The sequence below is a fragment of the Peromyscus leucopus genome, chromosome 4 (genome assembly GCF_004664715.2).
Source record: "Peromyscus leucopus breed LL Stock chromosome 4, UCI_PerLeu_2.1, whole genome shotgun sequence".
NCBI lineage: Eukaryota > Metazoa > Chordata > Mammalia > Rodentia > Cricetidae > Peromyscus > Peromyscus leucopus.
The window spans coordinates 29,814,433-29,829,579 of NC_051066.1; the positions used below are offsets into that span (position 1 = coordinate 29,814,433).

Here is a 15,147-nt window from a genome sequence, read left to right on the forward strand (position 1 = left end):
CACTCCAACCCTTCTTACAATCTGTCTTTAAATCCAATTCAGAAACCTCAATTCTGACTCAAATCTGCACTGTCAACGAAGGCCCTCTGTTCTGGCATTGGGGGCGGGGTAAGAGGGAGGGGGAACAGCAGGAAACTGTGGTCTGAGAAAGCAATTCATTAGGAATTAACAGGAAAACCTTGCCCTAAAGCAATCTTACCTGGCTGGAAAGGTTCTTGACCTGCTGAGCGTGAATGATCTCTGGGGTATCAACAACAGAAGTGAAATTGGCCTTTTCCATTTCTGCTGATTGCTTGTATTTAATCTGTGAAAGGACGTCCAAACAGTCTGGTGAATGTTTCCAATATGCGTAGCACTTACAGGCTTGGTTGAATTAAGAGCTGATTATATTTTTTCCTTTCTTCTTTCGTTTTTATCCTGGCATTCAATGACATTTTTTTTTTTCCTGTTGTGTTTATAGTTTTCAAAGTTTTAGAATTTTATGTGTATGGGCACTGTGCCTGTAGGGTATGTCTGTGCATCACATGCATGCCTGGTGCCTGCAGAGGCCAGGCGAGGATGTTGGGGCTCCTGGAACATGAGGTATAGAAGGTGGTGAGCTGCCACGTGGGTGCTAGGAATCTAACCCAGGTCTTCCAAAGAGAAGCCAGTGCTCTTAACCACTGAGCCGTGTTAACCTCCTGCCCATGCTTATAGTTTTATATTAAAGAGTGAGATTCGGAAAGGTCTTGGCTGTTAGATTTTTGGTTGTGAGCCTAGCCTTTAACGCCAGGCGGTGGTGGCACACGCCTTTAATCCCAGCACTCGGGAGGCAGAGGCAGGTGGATCTCTGTGAGTTCGAGGCCAACCTGGTCTCCAAAGCGAGTTCCAGGAAAGGCGCAAAGCTACCCAGAGAAACCCAGTCTGGAAAAACCAAAAAAAAAAAAAGGTCTTGGTTGTTAAAGAGTTGCTATCCATTTAGATGTAGGCTGAGTATGAGTATGTAAAGCAGGGGTTGTTTGCATAAGACCCGACACCAGGGAGCCTTACACAACACTGAATGCCTCAAAAGATGTGTTTTAAATTTAGGTCGAGAAGCAGGGGAAAAGAACTCCCCAAACAATCTAATGAAGATTCTTAGTGCCAAATAAAGAGTGATTTGGCTAAGGAAGAAGGATGTCAGAAACTGCCCCAGTTCCATGCAGTAATTTGGTCCCCTAGCTTCTGTACTTTGTTTTGAACATCCCCTGTGGTTCTAAACTCAGGAAGGCAGACAGGAGCAGCCTGGCAACGGGTCCCTGGGCCTTACATTGCACTTCACCAAGCAGACGCTTGTTTAAGGATGCTAAACATTTAATGTTACTGCCAAACAAGTAAAATGACGAGCAGGGATAGAGCTGACCTGGCTGGTCATGTTATTATAGCATGCAGGGATAGAGCTGACCTGGCTGGCCATCTCTGTAGCATGCAGGGATAGAGCTGACCTGGCTGGCCATGTCTGTAGCATGCAGGGATACAGCACTGACCTGGCTGGCGATGTCTGTAGCGTTCTTGGCCCGCATAAAATCTGGAGTCTCATTGGCCATGGCATTCAAGCCTCTTCCTTTAACTTCTAGCTCCAGGTCTCGCTTATATTCTTTCTATAGAAGAATTGTTTTTAAAAGAAAAAGGTCACCTGCCTTCTCTTAGCAGGTGGTAACAGTACTGCATGAATAGAAATCCACATAACATGCCCCTGCAGGAATCACAGGTGGTGTCCTTGCCAGCTGCCTTCCCAGGGCAGGATGACATGCTTATTTATCCTGCTCTATGTATGGTGACATTAAGCAAGCGAAGTCTGTTAACACAGAGAGTAAATTTTAAATCTGGGTTGGTACATTAGTAGGATTACATTTAGGTGCACACCATCCCAGTGTAGTATGATTTCATTTAAATGAGCATTGTGAATACATCAAAACTAAATCAAGTAATATTAGATACTAATTGGTTATGACAACTGCTAGAGACACATACTGTTTTCATATCTACTTATCAGAAATGGACATGCATTTTATTTAGCAGTTAATCATTATTCTGGATATAAAATCTGAAACGTGAAAATGATTTTTTTCTCTCTCTCTCTTGGTCTACCTTGGGTAGGATGCAGATCCATATTAATTATGTGTGTGCAGTAGTTGACTCTGGTCTTACCTCATTGAGGATTTGAGTGGCGTTCTTCGCTCTCAGCATGTCAGGAGTGTCTTCCATTTCAGTGAGACCTCTCCCACGAATGCTTTCTTCTAGATCTTTCCTATACTCTTTCTATATCACAAGATAAAAGCAACAAAAACTGACAAGAAAGCCTGGATTGTTCTCTTAGCTGAAGAGCCAAAGAAACAAACCAAAATAAATTAATGAATCAATAAATAAAACGATTATTCCAAATTTTAACAGTTCCTGGTTGAGTCAGTAAATACATGAGTAAATTCAGGGTGTATGGTTCACAGTGGATGTTAATTATTAAATACAAGACTAGAAATTAATAGAATGCAAAGGTAGGCATGTTTTATTAGGTTGTCTACAGAATACTAAGCTATGCAGGTTTTATTAGAGATTCCATTTTAAAAATTATTAGAATTAAAAGGGTCATAGATTAGATGGTAGTACCAAACACGGGACCTCCACCTAAAATCCCGAGTGGGACCCGGGCAGGGCACAGTGAGGAATCATTAGTGTGATTATTGGGTGAAGAGGGAAGGGAAGACCAAGTAGCTACTACCTCGCTTGCTATTTTGGTTGCATGTCTGACATGTAACAAGGCTGGCGTGACCTCCAGGCCTGTCAGGTTTCTGCCTTTAATGGACTCTTCATAATCTTTCCTATATTCTTTCTAATATGAGTGGGAAGGAAAAACAAGAGAGACCATTAGAATCCACATTTCAGTCCTACGAAGAAAAATCCTATTTTCTTTCCGGGTTTGGCCTCTTAGTCACAGTTCTGACAAGGGTCTCACATTTGGAAGTGTCTTGTCATTCTGGAAATACTTGGCTGGCAGTCAGTGGCTCCAAAGAAACTCTGAAGCTCTCCGATGACTCCCCAAAGTCTGTCTAAGGTTACGATGGAGCTGACCCCAACCATGGTGGGAGGATGGCTGAGCCATCAACTTAGACCCTACTCTCTTCCTGAGACTGTCCCATTTCATGGTTTTATAATTATTTCCATTATTGGGGGTGATGCATGAGTGAAAGCATGGGCACACACGCACCACAGTGCTTATGCCATGTGTGGAGGACAGGGACACTCGCAGGAGTCAGTTCCCTCTTTGGGTTTTGTGGGTCTTCAGGATGGGACTCCACTTGTCAGGCCTGCGCTGCGAGTGATTTGCACACTGAGTCATCATGCTGGTCCCATCCCACTTTCCATTGGATTTGATTGGATTTTTATGTGTATGGGGCTTTTGCCTGCTTAGGCCAGAAGGGGTGTTGGATTTCCCAGGAACTGGAGTTACAGTTGGGAGCTGCCCTGTAGGTGCTGGGAATCAAACCTGGGTCTTCTGGAAGAGCAGCCTGTGCTCTAAACCACGGAGCCATCTCAACAGCTCAACAGCTCAACAGCTCCTCCACCACTAGTTTTCCTTTCTTTCTTTTTTAAGTGGACAAAATTTCAGAATTTACAGCAGTTCCAGGGATAAACTTAGAAAGAAGAGCCCAAAGGACTGAATCTTCATTGGCACTTCTCATCATCATGACTTCTTATTTTTGAGCTGTGACAGGCTGGCTTTGGACTCATGATCCTCCTGCATCAGCCTCCTGAGTGCTGAGATTACAGGTGTGAGTCACCACCCTTGTTGTATCCTTCTTTTCCACCTCTTCATGTAACAGTCAACATCTACCCTGTGCCAGCCCTTTGTTAGGCTCTGGCATCCCAGTGCCAGGCAGCCATGTCTGCATCCCAGTGCCAGGCACAGTCACGTCCTCTTGGGCTTCCAGGAAGCAGCAAGGGGCTCGTGGCCTGTCACTTTAATCTCTGAATAGACTAGGTGAACAGTGGGACAGGAGCATAGGAATCTGTGGTTTCGGCCATGGTGGAGAGAACGGGTTATCCCCCTCTTCCCAGATCTCTTCAACACATAACATCACTCTCACAGAGAACAGGAATAGATGTGAGAAGCATGCTTTTGTGACTTATCTTCATGGAGTTTTAAATGCCCAGAAAAGTTTCAAGAGCACTACAAAGCACTCCTTTAGTGCTTACTTCAGATTCACCAATGATTTGAACCTGTTTTAAACCTTCCATGGCCTGCATTCCATATACCAGGAAAGTCCACAAACTGCTTTTCTTAAAAAAACAAAACATCACCTGTTGTTATAGTTGGAGATGGGCCTCATGGAGAAGAGGCAAACAAGATCCCCAAAGGCCCATTTCCCTGTAAAATTCCCTTCTCCACTTACAGTTCAAAGTGAAAAACATAGTTTAAAAATATCTCCACTTTTCATGATAAAGAATATGGCATTTTGACTCAATATTTTTCATGTATGTATATAATATACTTGGATCATATCTGTATCCCCACCACATCTCTATCTCTGTCTCTTTATCCTTCTTTTCTCCCCTTCTCCCCTCCTGGTCTTTACACATAATTCCCTCTGTGCATTCATGTCCTTAAAAATAAAATCTGGGTTCTGTAAACATAGGACATTTGTCCAAGTTTGGCTTATTTAACTTAACATGATGAACTCCAGTTCCATCCATTTGCCTACAAGTTACATGACTCCCTTCTGTATGGGTCAGTAGAACTCCACTGTGTATAAATAACATGACTTTTTCCATATCTATTCATCTGTTGATGGGCAAGCAGGCCAATTGCCTGACTTGGCTGTAGTTAATACTGCCACAGTAAACATGGACGTGCAGGAATGGATCCCCACTTGTTTGGCTTGGGGCATCCCACTAAGTGGAGAGCATGGCAAAGCAGCGATGCACTTGTGAAGTGGGAACTTTTCACCCAGCAAAGAAATATTCAAATTGTATTCCATATCATCTCTTCATGTTTAGGGATAATTGTTTTCTAATTTTATGAAAATGTTTGTTGGAACAAAACAGGTATGCCAAATACTACTCAAAACATCTTAAAGAAAATAAGTATAGAATTTCTGCAGTGAGCAAGATTTTAGTAATCATGGGTTACAAAGCTGTACCTCCTACCACTTGCAGGTAATTGGAGCCAGTGTTCTTTGTTTCATGGTGTGGTCCTTGCGTGAAGTTTCTGCAGGACTTACCCCACTCTGCATCTGCTGAGACTCTTTGGCGGTAATATAGGTTGGAGTCTCAAAGTCGAGCATGGGCTTTCCTCGTTCCTTTTCATATTTTTCTTTGTATTTTACCTAGTGATGAGAAGGTCTGTTAATATCTCTCTGCTTGTCACTTCCTAGACAAAGACTTTATTTGTGGACAGAAATTTATTACTTTATTTAATATTATCTGAGACAGGTTCTCACAATGTATCACAGACTAGCCTTGAACTCACAGTCCTCTTGCCTCAAGTACTGGGATTACAGGAATGAACCACTCCTAAGCTAGGGAAAGGACCTTCAGTTGACAAATGATGTCCAGTTGACTCATCTCATTGCTACTCAAAAGACTTCCCTGTTGTAGTACAGATCTAGGACCTTTGAGTTGATGCCTGGGGATGGGGTAAGGGTAGGGAAGAGAACCAATGTTGCCAGAGACATACACTCTACAATGTTTAGATTTAATTCAGAGACACAAAAGAATCAGCAGCAACAATCAGCCGACAGAAATACTAATGTATGGAAATGATGCTCGGAGAAAAGTACCCTTATATGAGGTTGGCCAAGATTTGATAGAGATATATGAGTGCTTTGAGAATAAATAGCATCTGTTGATATTTCTGATAAAACCCCCAGTCCTTTTACAAGAACTATCATCAGAGATCTGTGGGCTCAACTGGATGGAGAACACGTGAATGTAGGCTTTATAAGCAAATAACTTCCCCTGGGCCAACACTCTCCCTCTCTGTTTAGCTACTTACTATAAACTGGCATTGAAAGGAAAACCAGTTTACAGCTGGGTTGAATCACGAATAAACTTGACATTATCAAATAAAATTATCTCCTCCTTACAACATGCTATTAATGATCGGGGAGTCACATAGAATATCTCACAGAGAAGAAACAGAAAAAGACCCTTCTACACATAGCCTTAATGGCCTTGCTCAGCTCAGCTCTCTGAGTTATGATGGGACACTGAAGAGGACACACACTGCTTTGCATGGGATGTGTGAGCACCTACAGTCCCTCAGCCCCCCGGCCAATACCTGATGGGGCCCCAAAACAGTGATTTTGTGGTATCAAGGCCATGTTAATAGTAAGTTCTTTTCTATGAAAAAAATTACAACACCCAGAGACTCTTCCAGAGCTAGAGCTGATCATGTCACTTGTCTAGTAAAACCCGCCCCTTGGATTCCCTGTCATCTACTGGTGTCTCCTGACTTGGGACACAGACTGCATCAGGGGGCACATCAGGGTTGCTATAAGGGGTTTGTCTCTCTGGGAAATTAACTGTCATGCTTCCAGCCATGTCACAACCTAAACAAACAGTCCAGCATGTATATTTTTCTACTGCATACAAATACTATTGATACAATAATCTCAAAAATGTTACTAAATTCAAAGCCCCGGTACCCATGAGTATTTTCTCAAATAATGTCTATTAAAAGCCTCATTCCTGGAGAGGACTTGATGCTGGTTTTCGATACCGTGGGTGAGTTGGAGCTGGGTGAAGGCAAGCCATCTTGATGGACTTACTATGCTCTGCAGCTCAGTGGCTTCCTTGAGGTGCAGCTGCTCCAGGTTATCGGGTATCGTGTGGTAGTGGCCTTTGCTCTTCTCATAGTTCTTCTTATACTGGTACTGAAGGGAAGCGGCAGAAAACACGTCAGTGGAAAGGCTCCACAATGCCTCAGTTTTCCTCTTTAGATTTGGTGGTGAAGGGCCAGGTGTGTAGCACACACCTTTAATCCCTGTACTCAGAGGCAGAGGTGACAGAGGTCTACATCCAGAGCCAGTCTGGTTTACATAGCAACCTCCAGGTCAGCCAGGTCCATAGAGAGAGACCCCTCTCTCCGCCCCATCACCCTTCCTTGCCAAGAAAAAAGAAGAAAGAAAAACAAAAGGTAGATAGCTGGAGCTCCAAATGCAGCACTGTTACTAATGCCAGACGCAAATGCTGCCTTGGTGTGGTTGCTCCTGAATAGGCATCACTGAAGTGAGAGGCTGTTTTAGAGGATTCTTTTACATCCTTACAAGGACCAGAGCTATTTGGTTTGGTTTGGTTTTTTTCTCCTGGGCATCAAACCCATGGGTAAACATTATGGAGCTACATCCCCAACCCGAATAGAAGCAATTTTACATTTTAAGAGGTATTGCAGGTAGTTGATGCAGGATGGGTAGGTTAACGTCATTTGCAGGAATATCGTCAAATGGGGATTCTGTGATAAATGTAATGTTATCAGTAGCAGAGAGGAGACCATAGGAGCCCAGAGGGGAAAACAAGCTGAAAATGGCCAAAGGGAGTTGTTTCCAGAGCAATGAATGAACTTACAGAACTGGCAAGCTGGCTGGTATTCAGGACGTGATGCATTATCAGAGACTCCTTCATGTCAGTCACCGGCTTGTGGAGTTTCTTCAGGTCAGCCTTATATTTAACCTAGTGGTGAGGGAGGAAAACTGGAAGTCACACAAATAGAAACTAGAAACTAGAAACAGCACTAAGGAAAACGACAGGAAGATGCCCCTTCATGAAATGAATGCTGGGGATGGCTATGAAGGAAAGCACTCTGTGTACAGTTGCCAGAGAGCCAAAACGACCCAAGTCTATCACTAGGTAAATGGAAATCACCAACAAAAGTGTGATATACTGGAATATTGGAACACTGAAATGTTTCTCCACCATAAAATGGGATGCAGGGCTAATTAATTTGGCACTGTGGTGAGAACCTTAAAATGCTATACTAAATAAGATACAAAAATAGATGTTTTGGATTCCACTTATATGACATTTGTAAATTAGGCAAAATCATACAGACAGAGAGGTTACCAGCAGCTAAGGGAAGTAAGGGTTGCTTAGTGGTTTTGTTTGGGGTAATTAAAAGGCTTTGGGAATAGTGGAGGTGATTGGAGAACGCTGTGAAAGTGATTAATGCTCCTGAAGTATGGTCAAAATGGCCAACAGTATGTTATACAACTCACCACAATTAAAGAACATACCTCGCTTGCAAGATTGTTAGCATCTTTCATAGTTTTGTAGAGCTGGCTGTCTTTTGGGTTGTATTTTGGTGTCTTGCCCTTCTCTTTGTCGAAATTTTCTCGGTATTTAACCTAACAACAAATGCAAACATCCAGATTATCCCTAGGCATCCGACAGGGAAATGTGAACAGTAGTGAATAGGCCCATGTTATAAATGATCACACAATTTGTTACCCTGTGGGGCAGTTTTAAGAGTTTAAGGGTCAACAATCAGGAATGGTATCAAGGGATGCAGGACAGTGTTGACTTTGCTCATCATATTATCCAGAGGCATCAGTGGCTTCCTCTTGCTAATGTAAGTCAATACTAAGCAGCAAAGGCTTTAGGCTGATTTCAGAGAGGCTGTCTACAATACCAGGATCATTTTAGCTTTCCTACCTGGGCACCTCAAACATCTTAGAGCTGTTGTAAGGAATGGAGAGGGGGTTGTAAATGTCAAATGTTGAGAAGTGAGAATTGGTTAAGCTAGGAGAATTTATTATTACCTTAAAATAGGACTTTGATTATATCATCATCATCATTATCATCATTATTACTATGTTTAACTCACAGGGGCCAGCCTGATGGCTCAGCAGGTAATGGCTTCGAGTATCAGATTTAAAATGAAGAAAAAGTGAGATATTTTAGAATAATGAGGAATGTAAGATTCATTGTATTCATTGCACATAAGAGTAAGGACATGCAAAGGAGTGAATGTAAGGAAGAGATGGTCACTATGCCCAAGAAGACACATAAAGAGATGGCTACTCACTGGAGAATTCAATCAAATAACTTTCCTTATTGACAAACAAACCGATGCCTTCATCACGAACCTCAGTGGATCAGGCCTAGAAGTTCACAAGCGTCCCCCTCTTACCACAGGTTAAACCAATTAAAAGGCAGCATTGGCTCTTAGGGCTGGAAGATTCTCTCTGTGTTGCAGCCATTGCCCCAGGAAGCATAGAGGAGATAAACAAAAGGTCACTGGAGTGTTGGGGGGGGGATGGACCTGGGAAGAGTCTCGAGGGTCCCTACCAACAGTATAAAAGGGATAACAGTGGGTGGAGGTGGAGGCCAGGCAGCCAAACACAGAAAGAAAGAACACTGTTCAGCCCGGGGTTGCCTGCAAGCTGGGTGAGAGCCCCAGGGCTTCAGCTGCCATGTTGCAGTAGGCTTTCTGGGTTGCTCTACCCCCCACCCCCAAAACCAAAACAAAAACCTCAATGGTTCACCCAATTGGACTTTGTTGCAATCATTACTTTGGTCTGTTGTGAGCTGCCTTCCTGGGGTGAGTGGATATGTGAGTTGCCTCTAGCCAGGAAAAGTGTCTCCCAACCCAGGGAAGCTCATCAATTCAAACTTCTCTCAGCCTTTGTCAGAGCCGTCTGCTGATTCTCCTTGCAATAGACGGCTTAACACAGAGACTCTCAATGAGAAAAGGAAAACACAAAATCCACGGCAGAAGTATCACTCACCCACATACCAGGATACCTCCCTCTGCCAGATTTAAAACCAGTGCCCTTCAGGCTTCATCACGGTGCTTCCCTGATTGCCTGATGTGCCCCGCAGAACAGAGACTGTGAAGTCTAAAACCAACAGAGCCTGCCAGACGGGAGAAGACGCCACCACAGCGCTAGGACTGGCACACTCTGTCTGCATCCACTGTGGGGAGCCGAGGGGACGATGCATGGGGATGGGAGGGTACTGCAGGCACAAAGACAGAACAGGGGGTGGAAAGCAAAGCCGCATCCCAGGAACAAAATGTAGGCACTGCTACAGGGCTCTGCTCTGAAAACAACTCACTCCCAAATGAGAGGGAAGCCTGGGAACGAAGTGGGAAGAACTGGTGTCCAGACCAGAAGGCAGAAGCTTATGTTTAGAAACCCAGAAGACGAGGGATGGCCACCACAGTTATGACACCAAGAGAAAGTGCACCAGTCCACATGGGGACGGGAAGAAACAGACCCTCATGCTGAGTAAGAACAAAACCTAGAAGCATGCAGGCCATCTGCTCTCCGTCTTTGAGACTGTAACTTCTTTCGGAAGCAGTATTTGTTCTGAGGAACGGCCATTCCATTGGCCTCATCTGAGTTTCTTTATTCAATCTCAAGTTTATTTAAATTTCCAACTTTTTTTAAAAAAGATTTATTTATTTATTATGTATACAGTTTTCTGCCTGCATATATCCCTGCAGGCCAGAAGAGGGCACCAGATCGAATTATAGATGGTTGTGAGCCACCATGTGGTTGTTGGGAATTGAACTCAGGACTTCTGGAAGAGCAGCCAGTGCACTTAACCTCTGAGCCATCTCTCCAGCCCTAAATTTCCAACTTTTAAAATTAACACAACAACCCCAAACACCTTTCCTCTCTAAAAGAGAGCTGCCAGGCAAATGCAGCCTAGCATAATGGTTAACATGATTTGAGCACCTTGGGCTTTCGTTTAACCAACCATATCTTCAAAGATGTGTCCTTACATAAGACTCTGCCACTTCAGCAATGGGGAGGGTGGCGTTGGACTGGGTGGAGAGGGCAGTGACAACACATACCCTTGGCATTCGGGACCATCAAGCCTACTTTTGTTCACTAACCATGGAAGCCTCTGGGGTAGCTGTTTGGCTATGGCCCAATGAGAGGCAGCACCCAGGCCCTGTTAATCCACAAGGCTCAGTTATGGGTCTGCTGCACACACAGTGCTGAAAGAGGTTATAAATTAGCTTTCTTCCCAATACTTATTTTTAACTGTTTAACATCTATTTAAATGGCTAATGTCTAATTGTTTAATGTCTATTTAATGGTCTAATGTCTAATTGTTTAGCTGGTTTTCAGGGCATTGTATGAGATATTGGTATTTATAAAGACTGAAAAAACAATCCCTAAATAGAAAATTATTCACATGAAGACTTGTTTTTACAAAGGATGAAGGTACTATGAGGAAAATATTTGAGCATCTTCTTGCTCCAAGTGTGTTTCAGAAGAAAAGTTTTGAGAAGAAAAAGAGACCGTAAGAGAAGTGTGTTTGTTTGAAAGAAAATGGCCCCCAAAGGGAGTGGCACTATTAGGAGGTGTGGCCTTGTTGGAGGAAATGTATCACTGTGGGGGTGGGCTTTGAGGTCTCCTTTGCTCAAGCTTCCCTCAGTGTGACAGTCAGTCGACTTCCTATTGCCTGAAAGATGCAGCACTCTCAGCTCCAGCACTGTGTCTGCCTGCATGCCGCCATGCTACCCATTCTGATAATGGACTGAACCTCTGAAACTGGAAGTGAGCCACCCCAAATAAATGTTTTCTTCATAAGAGTTGCTGTAGTCATGGTGTCTCTTCACAGCGATAGAAACCCTAACTAAGACAGTAAGTATTCTCCTCAACAATTCCCCACAGCATTATACATGTTCCAACACAAAGTTTACAGGAAAAAAGGACAGGACCTTTTTTAACAGGACTAGCAGGACCTGGTCAGTCCTCTGACCAAGGCCAAGGAAATGAGAAAGCCAGAGAAGCTGCCTTGCTGGCAGCATTCTTACATTACTGATGAGAATCTTAAGTTGCCTCATCATGGCTGCATGTGTTATGTTCCACATACATGTCATTGACATGGTATTCTGCTTAGGTACATAGCAAGACAGCAAGTCAGCATGGGGAGACCACCCAACACTGAGGTCCTTGGCCAGGGGCTACAGAGGACACTATCAAACACTATCAAAAGAGCAAGCCTTTCATATAATGTGAGTCAGGGAGATGAGCTCATGAAGAGTTCAGGTGAGATGCATTCTTCATGACAAAGGATTTACTTAGGATTTAAATTTACATAGGATTTACGGGCCTCTCAATGTTCGAAACCTTAAGTTTTCAAAGTTTTAATATTAAAATATTTGATAACTGTATAACTTTGGAAATTTAAAAACATTAAGAATGTTTTATGTTTGTAAGTTCTTGTTATTTTTTACTACAAGATGATAGTTTTTTAAAAAGTTAGTCATATTATATTTTGGTCTCAAGTGGTCATATGATTCCATTAATTTATGATAAAATATTGAATAGAAAATTTGCATATAAGTATGAGATATCATGGAGTTGGTCTGTTCTAGATTCCTTGAGAGGAATGCATCAGGTTTTTCAGGTGAGGGTCCATGGCTCCTGAGGCAGTGTGCCTTTTAGTTCCTGAAAAACTGAGGCACTCCCTGAGGCAGTGAATGCCACCTGTGTGTCTCTGTGTTCCTTAGAAGTCAAGGAGGCATACAGAAGCTTGGCTGGACAATTAGTCTTAGAAATTGATCTTGTGTACCCTATATAGCTTGCAAACATCACTTTATCCTGGCAACTACAAGTGCATTGATCCTAAAAACCTCCATTGCTTCTGATAAATGTACAAAAAAAATCTGATGGCTTGCAATAAACCTGTCATAGTCTCAGTCTTGCTATGACCCCTCCAACCGATACCCAATTAAGATTCATTTCCTATTGGCCCTGTCAGGTAACCTTGGCCCAGTAAGTTAAGTATTGGCACTTACTAAAAAAATCACATTTATTTGTTTGCAGTCACCTGACCTTTTGTCTCAATAATTCCAACTTGTTTTCCTATTTTGTAACTTGATATCATTGGTTTATAATATCATGTTTGGTATTTCTGGAGGTCGGTACATACAACAATCACATGAATCCCAAAGCTATTTCTTCAAACAAGTAGTTGAAGATAATGGACAGTGAAGAAGGCAAAGACAGGATTTTCAAACTGGAGGAGAAAGAAGATATTCTTGACCTGAAGTCAGATAAGCCAAAGACTGTCCTCCAAGAGAGCTAGTGTTAGACTACAGCTCTCTGAGCTGAACTCGGAAAACTTGTGTAAATTGGAGGCATTGTAGAGAAAGGAGGAAATATGTGGCAGCTGGTTTTGGGCAGCACATTTCTGAGTCTGTCTTCTCGATAATATAAAGCCTACTGAAATGAGGCATTCTCCCCAACACCCTGTGTATACCTTGATCTAACATTCATCATACTAGATTGTAATTATTTAACTGCAGAGACAAGAATCTGAAGACATTTGCTCACCCCTAGTCAGCGATGGCCTAGCTGGGGCACTCAATAGCAGTGTGTTAAATGAAAGAATAAGGGTTCTTTTACACAGTTGGGTTTTGTAAGTTAGAGATTCATGACTGCTACACAGTACCAAGTCTCTCAGAGGTGCCCAGGTATAAGCAGACTTGGATATAAATCTTACTGCCTGGGAAGAAGTCCCCTTTGTCACATGAGAGCAGTTAAATGCACAGGCAGCCAGATGCATACCTATCAATGGAGATGTGGAAGACTGGAAGGTCTAGCTAGCGTGGCAAGCAGGAAATGAGTCAAGGTCCTCAGGACTTTTCAAAGTGCTATATGTGCAACTTAAGAGCCCATGTCCTTCTAGTTGGGGGAACTGCTCTTTCTGGGAACCACTTCTTGCTGTACGGTTTTTAAAATCTCACACTGGAGTCACTGCTTGCCATTCCCCATTACCTGGCTGCTCAGCTTGGCTGCCTTCTTGGCCATCTCAATGTCTGGGCGGCCGAGCATACTTAACCCATGGCTGCCTTCTTTGCGGTGCTTGGCTCTGTACTCCACCTGGATCAGAGAAAACCGAAGTGGGCAGTGTGGTTGTGGTGGCACACACCTGTTCTTCCTGTTCACAGTAGACACTGGGTGCCGGGGACACTTTGATCACACTCTTACCTCACTGGCCTGTTTGGCTGCCTGGGTGGCCTTCTTGATGTCTGGCCGATCAGCCACTGTGGTGTAGTGCAGGTTCTCTTTGGCATCTTTTTTATAAGCAACCTTTATTTGGGGGAAGGAAATGGTTACTTGAGGTACACAGAATCTTGAAACGTTCTCATTCAATACAAACATTTGTGTAAGTAAAAGCAAGCCAGTATCCACCACTGTATTTCTAAAATCATCAGCTAGAGAAATCACTAGAGTAGGAACATGCATTCATTAAGGGTCCACAGTCCCAAGTGATCCTCTGGGATGAATCGAGATGAAACCTAATTAGTCTTAACAATAAAAACCCAGAGTCAATATCAAGGGTGAAAACTGAAAGATCAGAGAAGCAGAGCAGCAGCCACTGGAAACTCCTTACCTCTACGAATCCTTAGACTGAATGGGGGTGAGATCCTGTCTCCACCTCCCTAGTGCTGGGATTAAAGGCACGCACCACCACCACAGCCAGGCTCTGTTTCTCTTTTAGTCTGGTTCAAGGGTGGCCTTAAACTCCTGATCTTTTTTTTTTTTTTTTTTTTTTTTTTTTTTTTTGGTTTTTCAAGACAGGGTTTCTCTGCGTAGCTTTGCGCCTTTCCTGGAGCTCACTTGGTAGCCCAGGCTGGCCTGGAACTCACAGAGATTCGCCTGGCTCTGCCTCCCGAGTGCTGGGATTAAAGGTGTGTCCCACCATTGTCTGGCCTCCGTGGTTAACTAGTGGCTAGCTCCACCCTCTGATCTCCCGGCAAGCATTATTTGTCAGAACACAAACACAATATCACACAACACTGGGATGCTGAGAAGGAATTTACATCACTCTGCTTCTTGGCCACTTCCATGGCATGCTTCACTTCCGGAGGCTCTTGCATGATGGAGTAGTTGGACTTCCCTTTCTCTTTGACAAACTTCTTTTTGTAATTTGTCTAAACAGCATCAGAATTACTCATGTGAGCAGAGGAAGGTGAGGGAAAGATTTATTTGAAGAATCTGAGAAATCTCCAGGAAAATCCATGGCTCCCCATCATGGTATCAGTTGGAACTTTGATCTCTGGGTCATATCTACTTCCTCCCTGTCTTTTCTCTATTGGAACCAACACCAGAACCACCCAGCAAGCTTTGGAGAACTGAATTCAATCATATTAGGTGCTTACTCCTT

The 15,147-nt window shown here is 43.3% G+C and overlaps 1 protein-coding gene across 24 annotated transcripts in view; it reads right to left on the bottom strand.

Annotated features, from left to right (window-relative positions):
- Neb (nebulin) overlaps positions 1-15,147 on the bottom strand; it is a 196,481-nt gene that overhangs the window by 21,653 nt on the left and 159,681 nt on the right. For all 24 annotated transcript variants that reach the window (XM_037204780.1, XM_037204781.1, XM_037204762.1 and 21 more), the window contains 11 exons: positions 14,804-14,914; positions 13,968-14,069; positions 13,755-13,859; positions 8,247-8,357; positions 7,582-7,686; positions 6,786-6,890; positions 5,238-5,342; positions 2,738-2,848; positions 2,170-2,280; positions 1,506-1,619; positions 200-304 (listed from right to left, as the gene is read on the bottom strand). In XM_037204780.1, the coding sequence (XP_037060675.1) occupies positions 200-304; positions 1,506-1,619; positions 2,170-2,280; positions 2,738-2,848; positions 5,238-5,342; positions 6,786-6,890; positions 7,582-7,686; positions 8,247-8,357; positions 13,755-13,859; positions 13,968-14,069; positions 14,804-14,914 (1,185 nt within the window). The remainder of the gene's footprint in view (positions 1-199; positions 305-1,505; positions 1,620-2,169; positions 2,281-2,737; positions 2,849-5,237; positions 5,343-6,785; positions 6,891-7,581; positions 7,687-8,246; positions 8,358-13,754; positions 13,860-13,967; positions 14,070-14,803; positions 14,915-15,147) is intronic.